This window comes from Hypanus sabinus, chromosome 9, assembly GCF_030144855.1.
Source record: "Hypanus sabinus isolate sHypSab1 chromosome 9, sHypSab1.hap1, whole genome shotgun sequence".
NCBI classification, from domain to species: Eukaryota; Metazoa; Chordata; class Chondrichthyes; order Myliobatiformes; family Dasyatidae; genus Hypanus; species Hypanus sabinus.
Window position 1 is genome coordinate 161,419,940 of NC_082714.1, and position 13,683 is coordinate 161,433,622.

Below are 13,683 nucleotides of genomic sequence, written 5' to 3' on the forward strand. Positions count from 1 at the left end.
TTCCCTGGGCTTCAGAGCAGTGACGAGCAGTCAGTGTCAACAGCCGGAGCTGATTTTTATGCCCTTATTCCTCAGGTATACAAGTGTGTGGTGAAGAATTGCACTCAGACTTTCGTCAAGCTGGAGGAGTTTGTTGAACACATCAAGAACCACGATGATGAAATCACGTATCGCTGTCATCTCTGCAACAAGATCTTCCCTTCACTCTACGAACTTGGTGTCCACCAGTATTCCCACAGTTTGTACCCACAGCAGGTGCCCAAGAAAGGCCCCACATTTTACAGGTGAGTTTCCTCTGTTTTCCACGATTCCCTACAAATGCTCCGAACCATCAATTGTCCCAAACTTCCCTCAAAGAGTCTCATTCCAAAAGTCCACTGTCCATTTTCCTCTGCAGACAATTTCCGTATCCATCACATCACTTGTATATAACTTCCGCCATCTACAATGCCATCCTACCGCTAAGTACATCATTCCCCAGCCCCATTCACCACTTTCTGCAGGGATCGCTCCTACACGACTCCCCTGTCCACTCATCTTTCCCCACTGATCTCCCTCCTGGCACTTACCTTGCAAGTTAGAAAAGTGTTTCACCTCCCTCACCTCCATTCAGGGTCCCAAACTGTCCTTCCAGGTGAGGCAACACTTCACCTGTGAATCTGTCAGGATCGTCTGCTGGGTCCAGTGTTAGCAGTTTAGTCTGCTCTGCATTGGTGAGACATGACGTAGATCCAGGGACTGCTTCTTTGAGCACCTGCGCTCTGTTCTCCACGAAAGGCGAGATCTCCCAGTGGCCACCCATTTCAGTTTGACTTCCTCTTCCCATTCCGACGTGTCGGTCCACGGCATCTTCTACACCCAGGTTGGAGGAACAACACCTCATATGCCATCTGGATAGCCTCCAACCTCTTTGTTAATTTCCATAGAGGCTGTCTGGCTTGCTGTGTTCCTCCAGCATTTGGTGTGTGTTGTTCTAGAGTCCCTCCAGCACTTTAGTATGTTACTGTAGTTTCTGGGTAAGCAGGGAATATCCTGTGAGTGGCCTTGTCTCTTCCTGATCATGCTTGCTCCCTGCTGGAGTCAGAGTTTCTCCTGATCTTCCCAGGAAATTCCTCAGGTCACTAGGCCTTCCCAACTGCTGTGTCTCTCTGTTTCACACTCAACTCAGTTATTCATGACAGGAAGGATGTGGGGTCTTTAGAGAGGGTGCAGAGGAAATTTACCGGGATAGTAAACACAAAGTACACTGCAGGTGCTGTGGTCAAATCAAGATGTACAAAAAGGCTGGATGAACTCAGCAGGTCAGGCAGCATCTGTTGAAAGGAGCAGTCAACGTTTTGGGCCAAGACACTTCGTCAGGACCCAACAAAGGGACTTAACCTGAAACATTGACCGCTCCTTTCAACGGATGCTGCCCGACCTGCTGAGTTCATCCAGCCTTTTTGTACGTCTTGAATTTACTGGGATGCCTCCTGGATTAGAGAGCATGTCAGTAAGATAGGTTGAGTGAGCTTGGGTTTTTTGCTTTGGAGTGAAGGAGGATGAAAGGTGACTTGATAGAGGTGTACAAGATGATGTATCGAGTGGAGAGACAGAGACTTTCCCAGAGCAGAAATGGCTAAAAACAGGTGATTGAAGGGCAGTATAGAGGTGGGTCTTTTACTCAGAGAATGCTGAGTGTGTGAAAAAGCCTGCCAGGGCTGCTGGTAGAAGGAGATACATCAGGGACATTTAAGAGACTCTTAGGGTTAGGGTTAGCACTATCTGAGAGGAAAGGGTTAGATTGATCTGGGAATAGATTAAACAGTCTAAGTATTGTGCCAAAAGGTCCTGTATTGTGCTGTACTGTTCTATATTCTATATCCTGCCTTTTCCTGCCATTGATTCCAGAGGGTGCTGAATCTGTGGAATTCACTGCCACAGACAGCTGTGGAAGCCAAGTCATCGGGTATATTTGAAGTGGAGGTTGATGGGTTCTTGAATAGTCAGGGTGTCAAAGGTATTGGAGAGGAGAAAGGGGTTGAGAGGGAAATTAAATCAGCTGTGATAGAATGGCAGAGGAGACTCAATGGGCCGAATGGCCTAATTAATTCCTAAAATAAGTCAGAGGTTTCCCAACAGATATACTTCCAATCCCCTGACCCCTTTGCTGGGGGTCCACTCTCCCACTCAGTGCCTCCAAATCTACCCCTTCTGCTGCCCTGTTGTCTCTCCCGCACACATCTACTGTTTTTTTACCCCATCTTCTGCTCCCCACATTACCCCATCCACAGTGCCTCCCTTCTGCAGCCACCCTCTGCTGTCTTGCCTCGGTGTCCCCCCCCCGCCGCCTCGCCACCATCCCACTGCCCGCCCTCAGCCAACCTCACCCCTCTTGTGGTTGTGTGCCCACAGGTGTTCGAGGTGTTTGAGTAAGTACTCCACGCCTGAGGCCCTGGAACATCACCTGCAGAGTGCCACTCACCACTACCCCTGTCCGCACTGCCAGAAGGTGAGACTTCTCCCCCGCCTCTCTGCGAAGTGCGGCCTGCAGACCTGGTCTGGTCAAAGCCACCCACACCGTCCATCGGTTACAACACCGTTGTTGGGCACCCAGGCCTGGTGGCACGGCAGGTAGAGCGAGGCTCTCCCAGTGCCCGAGACCTGCGTTTGAATCCAACCTCCAGTTCTGTCCATTTGGACTCTGCAAGTTCTCCCTGTGATCTTGCAGGTTTCCTCTCACACCCGAAAGAACATGTGGGATTAGCTGGTCACTGTAAGTTGCCCCTCCCCTTCCACAGTGTGTGTGTGAGAGGTAAAATCTGGGGGTTAGTTGATGAAGAATGTGGGGATGGGGTATTAAAACTGGGATTAATGTAAATGGTTAGCACAGATTTGATGGGCAGAAGGGCTTGTTTCCAAGCTGTATCTCCCTATGGCACTTCCCAATGGAAAAGACAAACTGACCAGATACCTCCAAATGATTTGATACAGAAAGGATATTAATAAGCGGGAATTGAGGACCTGAGTATAGAGAAAGGTTAGATTAATTAGGACTTTATGTCTTGGAGTGTAGGAAAATGAGGGGACATCTAATAGAGGTATACAAAATTATGAGAGCTATAGACAGTAAATGCAAACAGGTTTTTCCACTGAAGTTGAGTTGAGACTAGAATTAGAGGTAATGGATCGGGTGAAAGGGGAACATGAGGGAGATCTTTACACAGAGGGTTGTGCGAGTGTGAGCTGCCAGCAGGAGTAGTGGGTGCAGGTTCAATTTCAACATTTGAAAGCAGTTTCGATAGGTACATGGATGGGAGGGGTATGGGGTCTATGGTCTGGGTGTGGGTCGATGGGACCAGGGAGAAGTTTGGATGTACATGGATGGGAGTGTATGGGGTCTATGGTCCGGGTGTGGGTCGATGGGACCAGGGAGAAGTTTGGAGAGGTACATGGATGGGAGGGGTATGGGGTCCATGGTCTGGGTGTGGGTCGATGGGACCAGGGAGAAGTTTGGATGTACATGGATGGGAGGGGTATGGGTTCTAAGGTCTGGGTGTGGGTTGATGGGGACAGGGAGAAGTTTGGATGTACATGGATGGGAGGGGTTTGGGGCCTATGGTCCGGGTGTGGGTCGATGGGACCAGGGAGAGGTTTGGATGTACATGGATGGGAGGGGTATGGGGTCTATGGTCTGGGTGTGGGTCGATGGGACCAGGGAGAAGTTTGGATGTACATGGATGGGAGGGGTATGGGGTCTATGGTCCGGGTGTGGGTCGATGGGACCAGGGAGAAGTTTGGATGTATGTGGATTGGAGGGGTATGGGGTCTATGGTCTGGGTGTGGGTCGATGAGACCAGGGAGAAGTTTGGGTAGGTACATGGATGGGAGGGGTATGGGGTCTATGATCTGGGTGTGGGTCGATGGGACCAGGGAGAAGTTTGGATGTACATGGATGGGAGGGGTATGGGGTCTATGGTCCGGGTGTGGGTCGATGGGACCAGGGACAAGTTTGGATGTACATGGATGGGAGGGGTATGGGGTTTATGGTCTGGGTGTGGGTCGATGGGACCAGGGAGAAGTTTGGATAGGTACATGGATGGGAGGGGTATGGGGTCTATGGTCCGGGTGTGGGTCGATGGGACCAGGGACAAGTTTGGATGTACATGGATGGGAGGGGTATGGGGTCTATGGTCTGGGTATGGGTCGATGGGACCAGGGAGAAGTTTGGATGTACATGGATGGGAGGGGTATGGGGTCTGTGGTCTGGGTGTGGGTCGATGGTACCAGGGAGAAGATTGGATAGGTACATGGATGGGAGGGTTATGGGGTCTATGGTCTGGGTGTGGGTCGATGGGACCAGGGAGAAGTTTGGATAGGTACATGGATGGGAGGGGTATGGGGTTTATGGTCTGGGTGTGGGTCGATGGGACCAGGGAGAAGTTTGGATAGGTACATGGATGGGAGGGGTATGGGGTCTATGGTCCGAGTGTGGGTCGATGGGACCAGGGACAAGTTTGGATAGGTACATGGATGGGAGGGGTATGGGGTCTTTGGTCTGGGTGTGGGTCGATGGGACCAGGGAGAAGTTTGGATAGGTACATGGATGGGAGGGGTATGGGGTCTATGGTCCGGGTGTGGGTCGATGGGACCAGGGACAAGTTTGGATGTACATGGATGGGAGGGGTATGGGGTCTATGGTCCGGGTGTGGGTCGATGGGACCAGGGAGAAGTTTGGATGTATGTGGATTGGAGGGGTATGGGGTCTATGGTCTGGGTGTGGGTCGATGAGACCAGGGAGAAGTTTGGGTAGGTACATGGATGGGAGGGGTATGGGGTCTATGATCCGGGTGTGGGTCGATGGGACCAGGGAGAAGTTTGGATGTACATGGATGGGAGGGGTATGGGGTCCATGGTCTGGGTGTGGGTTGATGGGAGCAGGGAGAAGTTTGGATAGGTACATGGATGGGAGGGGTATGGGGTTTATGGTCTGGGTGTGGGTTGATGGGACCAGGGAGAAGTTTGGATAGGTACATGGATGGGAGGGGTATGGGGTCTATGGTCCGAGTGTGGGTCGATGGGACCAGGGACAAGTTTGGATAGGTACATGGATGGGAGGGGTATGGGGTCTATGGTCTGGGTGTGGGTCGATGGGACCAGGGAGAAGTTTGGATGTACATGGATGGGAGGGGTATGGGGTCTGTGGTCTGGGTGTGGGTCGATGGTACCAGGGAGAAGATTGGATAGGTACATGGATCGGAGGGTTATGGGGTCTATGATCCGGGTGTGGGTCGATGGGACCAGGGAGTCGTTTGGATGTACATGGATGGGAGGGCTATGGGGTCTATGATCCAGGTGTGGGTCGATGGGACCAGGGAGAAGTTTGGATGTACATGGATGGGAGAGGTATGGGGTCTGTGGTCTGGGTGTGGGTCGATGGGACCAGGGAGACGTTTGGATAGGTACATGGATGGGAGGGGTATGGGGTCTAAGGTCTGGGTGTGGGTTGATGTGACTAGGGAGAAGTTTGATAGGTACATGGATGGGAGGGGTATGGGGTCTAAGGTCTGGGTGTGGGTTGATGGGATCAGGGAGAAATTTGATAGGTACATGGATGGGAGGGGTATGGGGTCTAAGGTCTGGGTGTGGGTTGATGGGGCCAGGGAGAAGTTTGATAGGTACATGGATGGGAGGAGTACGGGGTCTGTGTGTGGGTCAGATGGGACCAGGCTGAATCACAGTTCAGCACCGTCTAGATTGGGTAATCGGCCTCTTTCTGTGCCCTAGTGCTCACTGGTCATATGACCTGCTCATCAGGAGTGACTAGACAATCCCATTGGGTAAAATCCCCTGAGATGGAAACCCTGTTGTTGTCAAGGTGTCAAGGGAGGACACGTTCCCAAAAATTTCTGTTTGGATGTTTGTGGTGGGTGGGGTTCACATGAGCAGCTGCCCTCTACGCGGGAGATCTCTGTCTCAGTCCCTTGTCTCTGGCAGGAGGCTAGGGAGGTTCTCACTGCTGGGGATTCCTTTTCCTGTCACAAGTTCACGGCTCATTGTCCATCATCCCCATAGGGCTGGAGCTCATCTCCAGCGAAAATATGTGAGTGAACGTTCTGTGATCTGGGGCCATGTTGCTGGTACATTATTCTTGGCAAGAGTTTTGTGAGACATCTTAAGGAATGGAAGGTGTGTGTGTGTGTGTGTGTGTGTAAAAGAGTTATAGAGCACTACAGCACAGAAACAGGCCTTTTGGCCCATCTAGTCTATCCCAAACCATTTTTCTGCCTATTCCCATCAACCTGCACCTGGATCAAAGGTCTCATGTACCTATCCAAATTTCTCTTAAATGTTGCAATCAGACCCACATTCACTTCCTCTGGCAGCTCGTTCCACATTCTGAGTGATGAAGTTCACCCTCAGGTTCCCCTTAACATTTCACCTTTCACCCTTAAACCATGACCTCTAGTTCCAGTCTCACCCAACCTCAGTGGATAAAAGCCTGTGTGCATTTACCCTATCTATACCCTCTCATAATTTTGTAAACCTCACTAAAAGTTCCCCTCATTCTCCTCCCTCCTAGTGTGTGATTCTGAGTTAGTGTCAGAATCCCACTCAAGCTCAGGGTAATAAGAGGCTGCTCAGCCCCTCTAGTCTCTTCTGTTCCATTGAGCCATAGAGCCATGCAGCATGGAAACAGGCCTTTCAGCCCAGCCAGTCTTTGGCAGCCCAAATTCCCATCAAACCTGCTCTGCTTCTTTAGCTGGTCTGCAGACAGTTGTGAACTCAGCCAGCTCCATCATGGGCACTAGACTCTGCAACGTTGAGGACACCTTCGAAAAGACAGAAACCCCATCACCCAGGACCTGCGCTCCTCTCACTGCTACCATCAGGAGCCTGAGCACACACAGTTTAGGAACATCCCCTTCATCATCAGATTTCTGAATGAACATTGAACCCATGAACATGACCACACTACTCTTTGTTCTCTTTTTGCACTTCTTATTTAATTGTATTTATTTATTTATAAATCTATCAATCTACTTTTTATTAATTGATTATTGTCATTTATAGTTTTTTATATATTCCAGTGCACTGGCGCTGCAAATCAACAAATTTCATGAGACATCACTGTGATATTAAACATGATCGGATTCTACACATTCTTAACAAAAATCATTAATCCTTGAGATTTTATGATGCCATTTTCCCTAGCCCAATCTGGGAGCACCGCCAGATCCCAGATCAGATCAGTAGTTAGGGAGGGATGAAGGTAACGTGACTTCAGAGGTTCCTCTGAAATGTGTTTTCCCACTTTCCTTGTCCTCAGGTCTTCCCAAGCGAGAGGTATTTGAGAAGACATCTCCCTGTTCACGGTGGAGGGGGAGTCTTCAAATGCCAGGTCTGTAAAAAGTCGTTCAAAACAGAGCACTATCTCAAACTTCACCTGCTCATCCATTCTGGTAAGACCTCACGTTCTACCTCTCCATCTCCAAATGCTCAGTCTTTGTGGTTTCCCTCTGCTCTATCCCTACGCTCCCCTCCTTGTAGTGTACTGCTTTCTCCGCCCTGGTGTTTCTGAAGGTTTCCAATCATTGATATTGTGACACCATAAAGATGTTTATTTTTTGGGAATCTGGGTCAGACCCAACTGCAGACATCGGTACTGACAGCTGCTTTGCCTGTGACCAGAAAAAAAAGAGTTGTAGGCACAGATCAGCATGTAACAAAATCCAGTCTCCCATACGTGAACCTTCTCTCTAGTTCTCACTGCTTCAGTGAAACAGACAGCATCATCAAAGACACCAGCCACCCCAGACATTATCATAGAAAAGTTCCGCACAGAAATAGGCCCTTCGTCCCATCGAGTCCATACCAACCAATTTCATCTGCCTGCTCTGTACCATATCCCTCCATACCCCTACCATCCATGTGCCTACACTAACTTCTCTTAAGGTTGAAATCAAGCTCACATGCTTCACTTGTGCTGGCAGCTCATTCCACACTCTCATCACTCCCTGAGTGAACAAGTTTCTCCTCGTGTTCCCTTTAAACATTTCACCCTTAACCTATGACCTCTACTTGTAGTCTCACTCAACCTCAGTGGAAAACCCTGCCTGCATTTACCCTATACCTTTCTATCTATACCTTTCATAATTTTGTAAACCTCTATCAAACTTCTTCTCAATCTTCTTCATTACAAAGAATAAAGTCCTAACCTATTTAATTTAATCTTATAACTCAGGTTCCCCAGACCCAACAACATCCTTGTAAATTTTATCTGTACTCTTTCAACCTTGTTTACAGCTTTCCTGTAGGTAGGTGACCAAAATTGCACACGATACTCCAAATTGGGCCTCACCAACGTTTTACACAACTCCAACATAACATCCCATCTCCTGTACTCGGTAATTTGATTTATGAAGGCCAATGTGCCAAAAACTTTCTTTCTGACCTTATCTACCTGTGACATCACTTTCAATGAATGATGGACCTGTATTCCCAGATCCCTTTGTTCTTCCACACTTATCGGTTCCCCACGTCTCACTGTGTAAGACCTACCCTGGCTGGTTCTACCGAAGCACAAAGCCTCACACTTGTCTGTAGTAAGTTCCATCTGCCATTCTCTCTTCCTCTCCCCTCTGATCGGGCAGGAGGTGCAAAGCCTGAAGAGATGCACTACCAGTCTCAAGACAGGTTCTATCTCAAAGTTCAAAGTACACTTAATATCTAAGTACCTATACAATGTACACTGTCTCCTTGCAGGAAGCCACAAAACAAAGATGCGCAGTAGAACCCATTTTTAATAAAAAGACTGTCAAACACCCAGTGTGCAGAGAGAAAAAGACAAATCGTGCAAACAATAAAAGTAAGCAAATAGCATTCAGAACTAAAGTGAAAGCAAGTCTACAGACATGAAGCCAGGCATCGTTGTAGCCAGAGCAGGCCACAGCCTCAGTTCAGCACAGAGCCAGGTAAACATAAGACAAAGAAGCAGAAGTCGGCCATTCGGCCCATCGCGTCTGCTCCGCCATTTCATCATAAGCTGATCCAATCTCTCCTTTAGTCCCACTCCCCCGCCTTCTCACCGTAACCTTTGATGCCCTGACTACTCAGATACCTATCAATCTCTGCCTTAAATACACCCAATGACTTGGACTCCACTGCCGCCCGTGGCAACAAATTCCACAGATTCACCACACTCTGGCTAAAAAAATTTTTTCGCATCTCTGTTCTGAATGGGCGCCCTGCAATTTTCAAGTCATGTCCTGTCGTTACCAGACTCCCCCACCATGGGAAACAACTTTGCCACATCCACTCTGTCCACGCCTTTCAACATTCAACATCACAGACATTGAGCAGAACTGGGCTGTTCCTTGCCCAGTGCCATCTTAAACTGATATCAGATTATTCACTCTTGACCACACAATCCACCATTTCGTGCCTTTGGACCATATTATCTACCTGCACTGCATTTTCCCTGTAACTGCAACACTTTATTCTGCATTATGTATTTATTTCCTCGTACTAACCTCAATGAAATCAGTCCTGATGAAGGGTTTTGGCCCGAAATGTCGGCTGTTTATTCCCCTCCGTAAATGCTGCCTAACCTGCTGAGTTCCTCCAGCATTTCATGTGTGTTGCAATGAAATGATCTGCACAGATGGGATGTGGGACAAAGTTTCCCACTGTACCTCCGTGCGTGTGACCCTCCCCTCGGTAAGCATACTTGTGGATTTATATTCTTTGTCCATGTTAGAGGTGTAGTTTCAGTGATCATTCTTCATTCCAGGCTGAAATATTCCTCCTCTATTTCTCATGGGTCATATTAATCCCAGTCTTCTTGTACTTCTGGACAGGTGAAAAACCGTTTAAATGCTCGCTGTGCTCGGCAGCCTTCAACCGCAAAGACAAAGTCAAGAGACACATGCTGACCCATGACCCCGTGAAGAAATTCAAGTGTCCTTTCAGGTTTGATTTTGCCTCAGTGTGAACCTTACTCCAATGTGGGGTGTGGGGGGAGTCCTTTTCCCCATTCTAGTCGTGCTTGTAGTTGGAAGAGAAATATTAATCTCTTCTTCGATCATCAACTAGTCATTGTATTTTTCAGGGGCATAGTGGTTAGAGTTGGGTGGTGCGGTGGAGATACATCTCTATCAAAGATAAGGCCTGCAGGTCACCCTTGGGCAAGGTGTAGCACCTGCTTAGCCCCCTGGTCAGGGTCACGTGAAGACATGTGAACAGGTGGTGGATGGCCGTATGAGCAGCCGGTGCAGATCACAAGTCCTGGTTATGTGACCACTGACGCCAGGCAGACAATCTCTGAAGAGAATTGATCATGGCTGGGGTCACCCGTCTTGTAAAGACACTGCCCAGTAGAAAGGCAATAGCAAACCACTTCTGTAGAAAAATGTGCCCAGACAGTCATTGTCATAAAAAGACCATGATCACCCACGTCATATGACAGAGCAGATAACGATGATTAAGAGTGGTTAGAGTAAAGCTATTACCATGCCAGCAACCCTAGTTCAATTCCGACCACTGTCTGTGAGGAGTTTGTACGCTCTCCCTGTAACCGTATGGATTTCCTTCGGATGCTCCAGTTTTCTCCCTGCAAAGACATACAGGTAAGTAGGTTAATTCGTCACATGGATGTGATGGGGCGCCATGGGCTCGTTGGGCCAGAGGGCCCTGAAACTATGCTGTATCTCTAATAGAAACAAAAATAGGGCAGAAACAGGCCCTTCAGTCCTCCAAGTTCGCTCATACCATCAACGACCCATTCATACTAATCCTGCGATAATCCCGTTTCTCTGCTGCTCCACACACTCCCATCAGTTCTCCCTGGATTCAGCCCCTCACTGACACGTTGGGGGTGGGGTGATTCACAATTCACATTTAACCCACCAAACTGCACCGGCAGTGTGTCAACACTTCTGGGCTGCCCCCAGCACATCCTCTGCCTGTTGGTCTTTGACACAGGCAATGCATTTCGCTGTATGTTTTGATGTACACATGACAAATAAAGCTAATCTTTCATCTTTGACTGATCTGGAACAATCTGTCTGTTATCCACAGGGTGCATTCGGGTTGTACAAAAGAATTCAACAGGCCGGATAAACTCAAAGCTCATATAATCGCACACTCTGGTAAGCTCAGTTCACAGTTTAAATCTCCTTATGAATAGGTTCACATTGAGTTTGTCAGGAAGCAAGTTCCTTCTCCAGCTCAGTCTGTCTGTGCTGTCTTACCCTATCACAATATTCCTGCTGTGACCCCCGCAGTATGACCTTGGCCCTAGACCGCATTTGGAGTGCTGTGCACAGTTTTGGACACCTTATCTAAGAAAGGATGAGCTGGCATTGGAGAGGGTCCAGAGGAGACTTATGAGAATGATCCTGGGAATGAAAGGGTTAACATATGAGGAACGTTTGATGGCTTTGGGCCTGTATTCACTGGAGTTTAGAGGAATGACAGGGTCGTCACAACGTTGTGGGCCGAAGGGCCTGTAATGTGCTGTACTATTCTATGTTCTATGATCTCATTGAAACCAATTGCCTACTGAAGGGGCCAGAAAAAGTTCAGGTATAGAGATTGTACTCAATAGTGGGACCAGAGGGCACAGCTTCAGAATAAAGGGTTGGCCGTTTAGAACAGAGAGGAGGAGGAGGAATTTATTTAGACAGGAATTCATTGCCGCAGACGGCTGTAGAGGCCAAGTCATTGTGTATATTTAAAGTGGAGGTTCATAGGTTCTTGATTAGTCAGGGTGTCCAAAGGTAAATTTATTATCACCATATGATACCTTGAGATTATTTTTCTCACTGGAATTCACATTAGAACAGAGAAATACAACAGATTCAATGAAAAGTTCACACAAGTACTGCCAGACAGTCAAAATTGTAAAAACAGATAATTCTGAGAACATGAGTGTGAGTCTGTAGCTTGTGGAATCAGTTCAGAGTTGAGGTGAGTGAAGTTAGCCTGGGTCAGGAGCCGTGAAGTTAGCCTGGGTCAGGAGCCGTGAAGTTAGCCTGGGTCAGGAGCCGTGAAGTTAGCCTGGGTCAGGAGCCTATTGGTTGAAGGTGAAAACTGTTCCTGAACCTGGTGTAGAGAGATCAGCTCCTGTGCCTCCTTCCTACTGTAGTGGCAGGAAGAGAGCACGGCCTCGCTGGTGGGGATCATTGGTGATGGATGTTGCTTTCTTGTGGCATTGCTCTGTGCCGATGTGCTCTGTGGTGGACTGGGCTGTGCCCACCATTTTCTGTAGAGTTTTTCATTCCTGGGCTTTGGTGTTCCATGCCGGGCTGATAGAAGTTGCGGGCAGAAGAACGGGGTTAAGTGACAAAATAAATCAGCCACGAGCAGGGGTCAGAGTGGCCGAATTTTGCTCCTGTGTCACTGTGTTTGTTTGTGTCTTGGTCGCAGGTATCAAGCCCTACAAGTGCCAGTACTGCAGCAAGAGCTTCAGCCGTCGGGCACACATGACAGAACACCAGCACTCGCACACGGACACCTATACCATCCGGTGCGAGCCCTGCGGCAAGGGCTTCACCCGGGAGAAGTATCTGCGGCAGCACCGGTGCGGCGCGTTCCCCAACCCCGAGGAGCGGCCGGCAAGGAGGCGCCACTGCACCGCCCGCCGGCTCCCCAGCCGCCCCAGGAAGGCAGCGGCCGGCAGCCAGACAGCAGAGCGGAGGGCAGAGGGCGGGTGCCCGCCCCCCGAGGGAGCTGAGGCGCAGGGGGACCCCGCCGCTGTCCCCTCGGAGGCCAAGGAGGCCAGGGCAAGCCTGGACACTGCCTCTCAGGACAGTAGCAGCCTGCCAGTTCCGCCCAGCGGCCAACCCGTCACCGTCCCCGTTTACATCCAGAACCCAGAGTAACTTCGGACTTCTCTGCGACCACCGGACTTCATCATTTTTTTAAAAAAATAAAATGAACTTCACATTAGATATCAGATATCTGTGGAGTGTTAGGGCACAGAGAACCAGGGTGATGCCCGCCTTGGCGTGATCTTTGCACCTTTCACACGGAGCATGGGAGTCCAAGGACCAAACCGCAGAACAATCGAACCACAAAATAAAAGACGATTTTCTATATAAAACTAAAATTAAAGCCGTTTTCTCTCCAAACATTTGTCTCCCGTAAGCCAGAGCTAGAATTTCTGTCGCTGTGTACTGGGGTGAATTTGGTCAGTGGTGTTGATGTGTTTTCTGGCAAAGGAAGGCAGTGTACACGTTTCCTTTTACAATCTTCACACTCGTTTAAATACTATAGAGCAGGGTTTTCCAACCTTTTTTATGCGGTGTCCAATATCATTAAGCAGGGGGTCTGTGGACCCCAGGTTGGGAACCCCTGCATGGAGGGTTTTTAAGAGGCTGATCATAAACACAAGAAATTCTGCTGCAAGTCCAGAGCAACACCCACAAAATGCTGGAATCTATGGAGAGGAATAAACAGTTCTTCAGGACTGTTTTAAGAGATTCTTAGATGGGCAGGTGACAATGCTGACAGTGGACCGATATGGACCATGTGCAGGCAGAAGGGGTTAGTTATGCGTTTAATTGCTAGCTAATTACTTTGGTGCAGTATCGAGGAATGTAGGGCCTGTTCCTGCACCGTTCTGTATTCTGTTTCATCAGCAGGAGGCGATGTAGCTAATCTGCCTGGCATAAAAATTCAGAGGAGGTTATTAACGCTGGG

The 13,683-nt window shown here is 48.9% G+C and overlaps 1 protein-coding gene across 1 annotated transcript in view; it reads left to right on the top strand.

The window, feature by feature from the left end:
• The window catches only part of LOC132399982 (zinc finger protein 341-like), a 43,967-nt gene extending 30,867 nt beyond the window's left edge, over window positions 1–13,100 (top strand). The window contains exons 6-11 of the mRNA XM_059980991.1: window positions 76–284; window positions 2,395–2,491; window positions 7,310–7,442; window positions 9,840–9,951; window positions 11,059–11,129; window positions 12,409–13,100. Of these exons, the coding sequence (XP_059836974.1) occupies window positions 76–284; window positions 2,395–2,491; window positions 7,310–7,442; window positions 9,840–9,951; window positions 11,059–11,129; window positions 12,409–12,863 (1,077 nt within the window). The 3' untranslated portion in view covers window positions 12,864–13,100. The remainder of the gene's footprint in view (window positions 1–75; window positions 285–2,394; window positions 2,492–7,309; window positions 7,443–9,839; window positions 9,952–11,058; window positions 11,130–12,408) is intronic.
• Window positions 13,101–13,683: the final 583 nt, after the last annotated feature.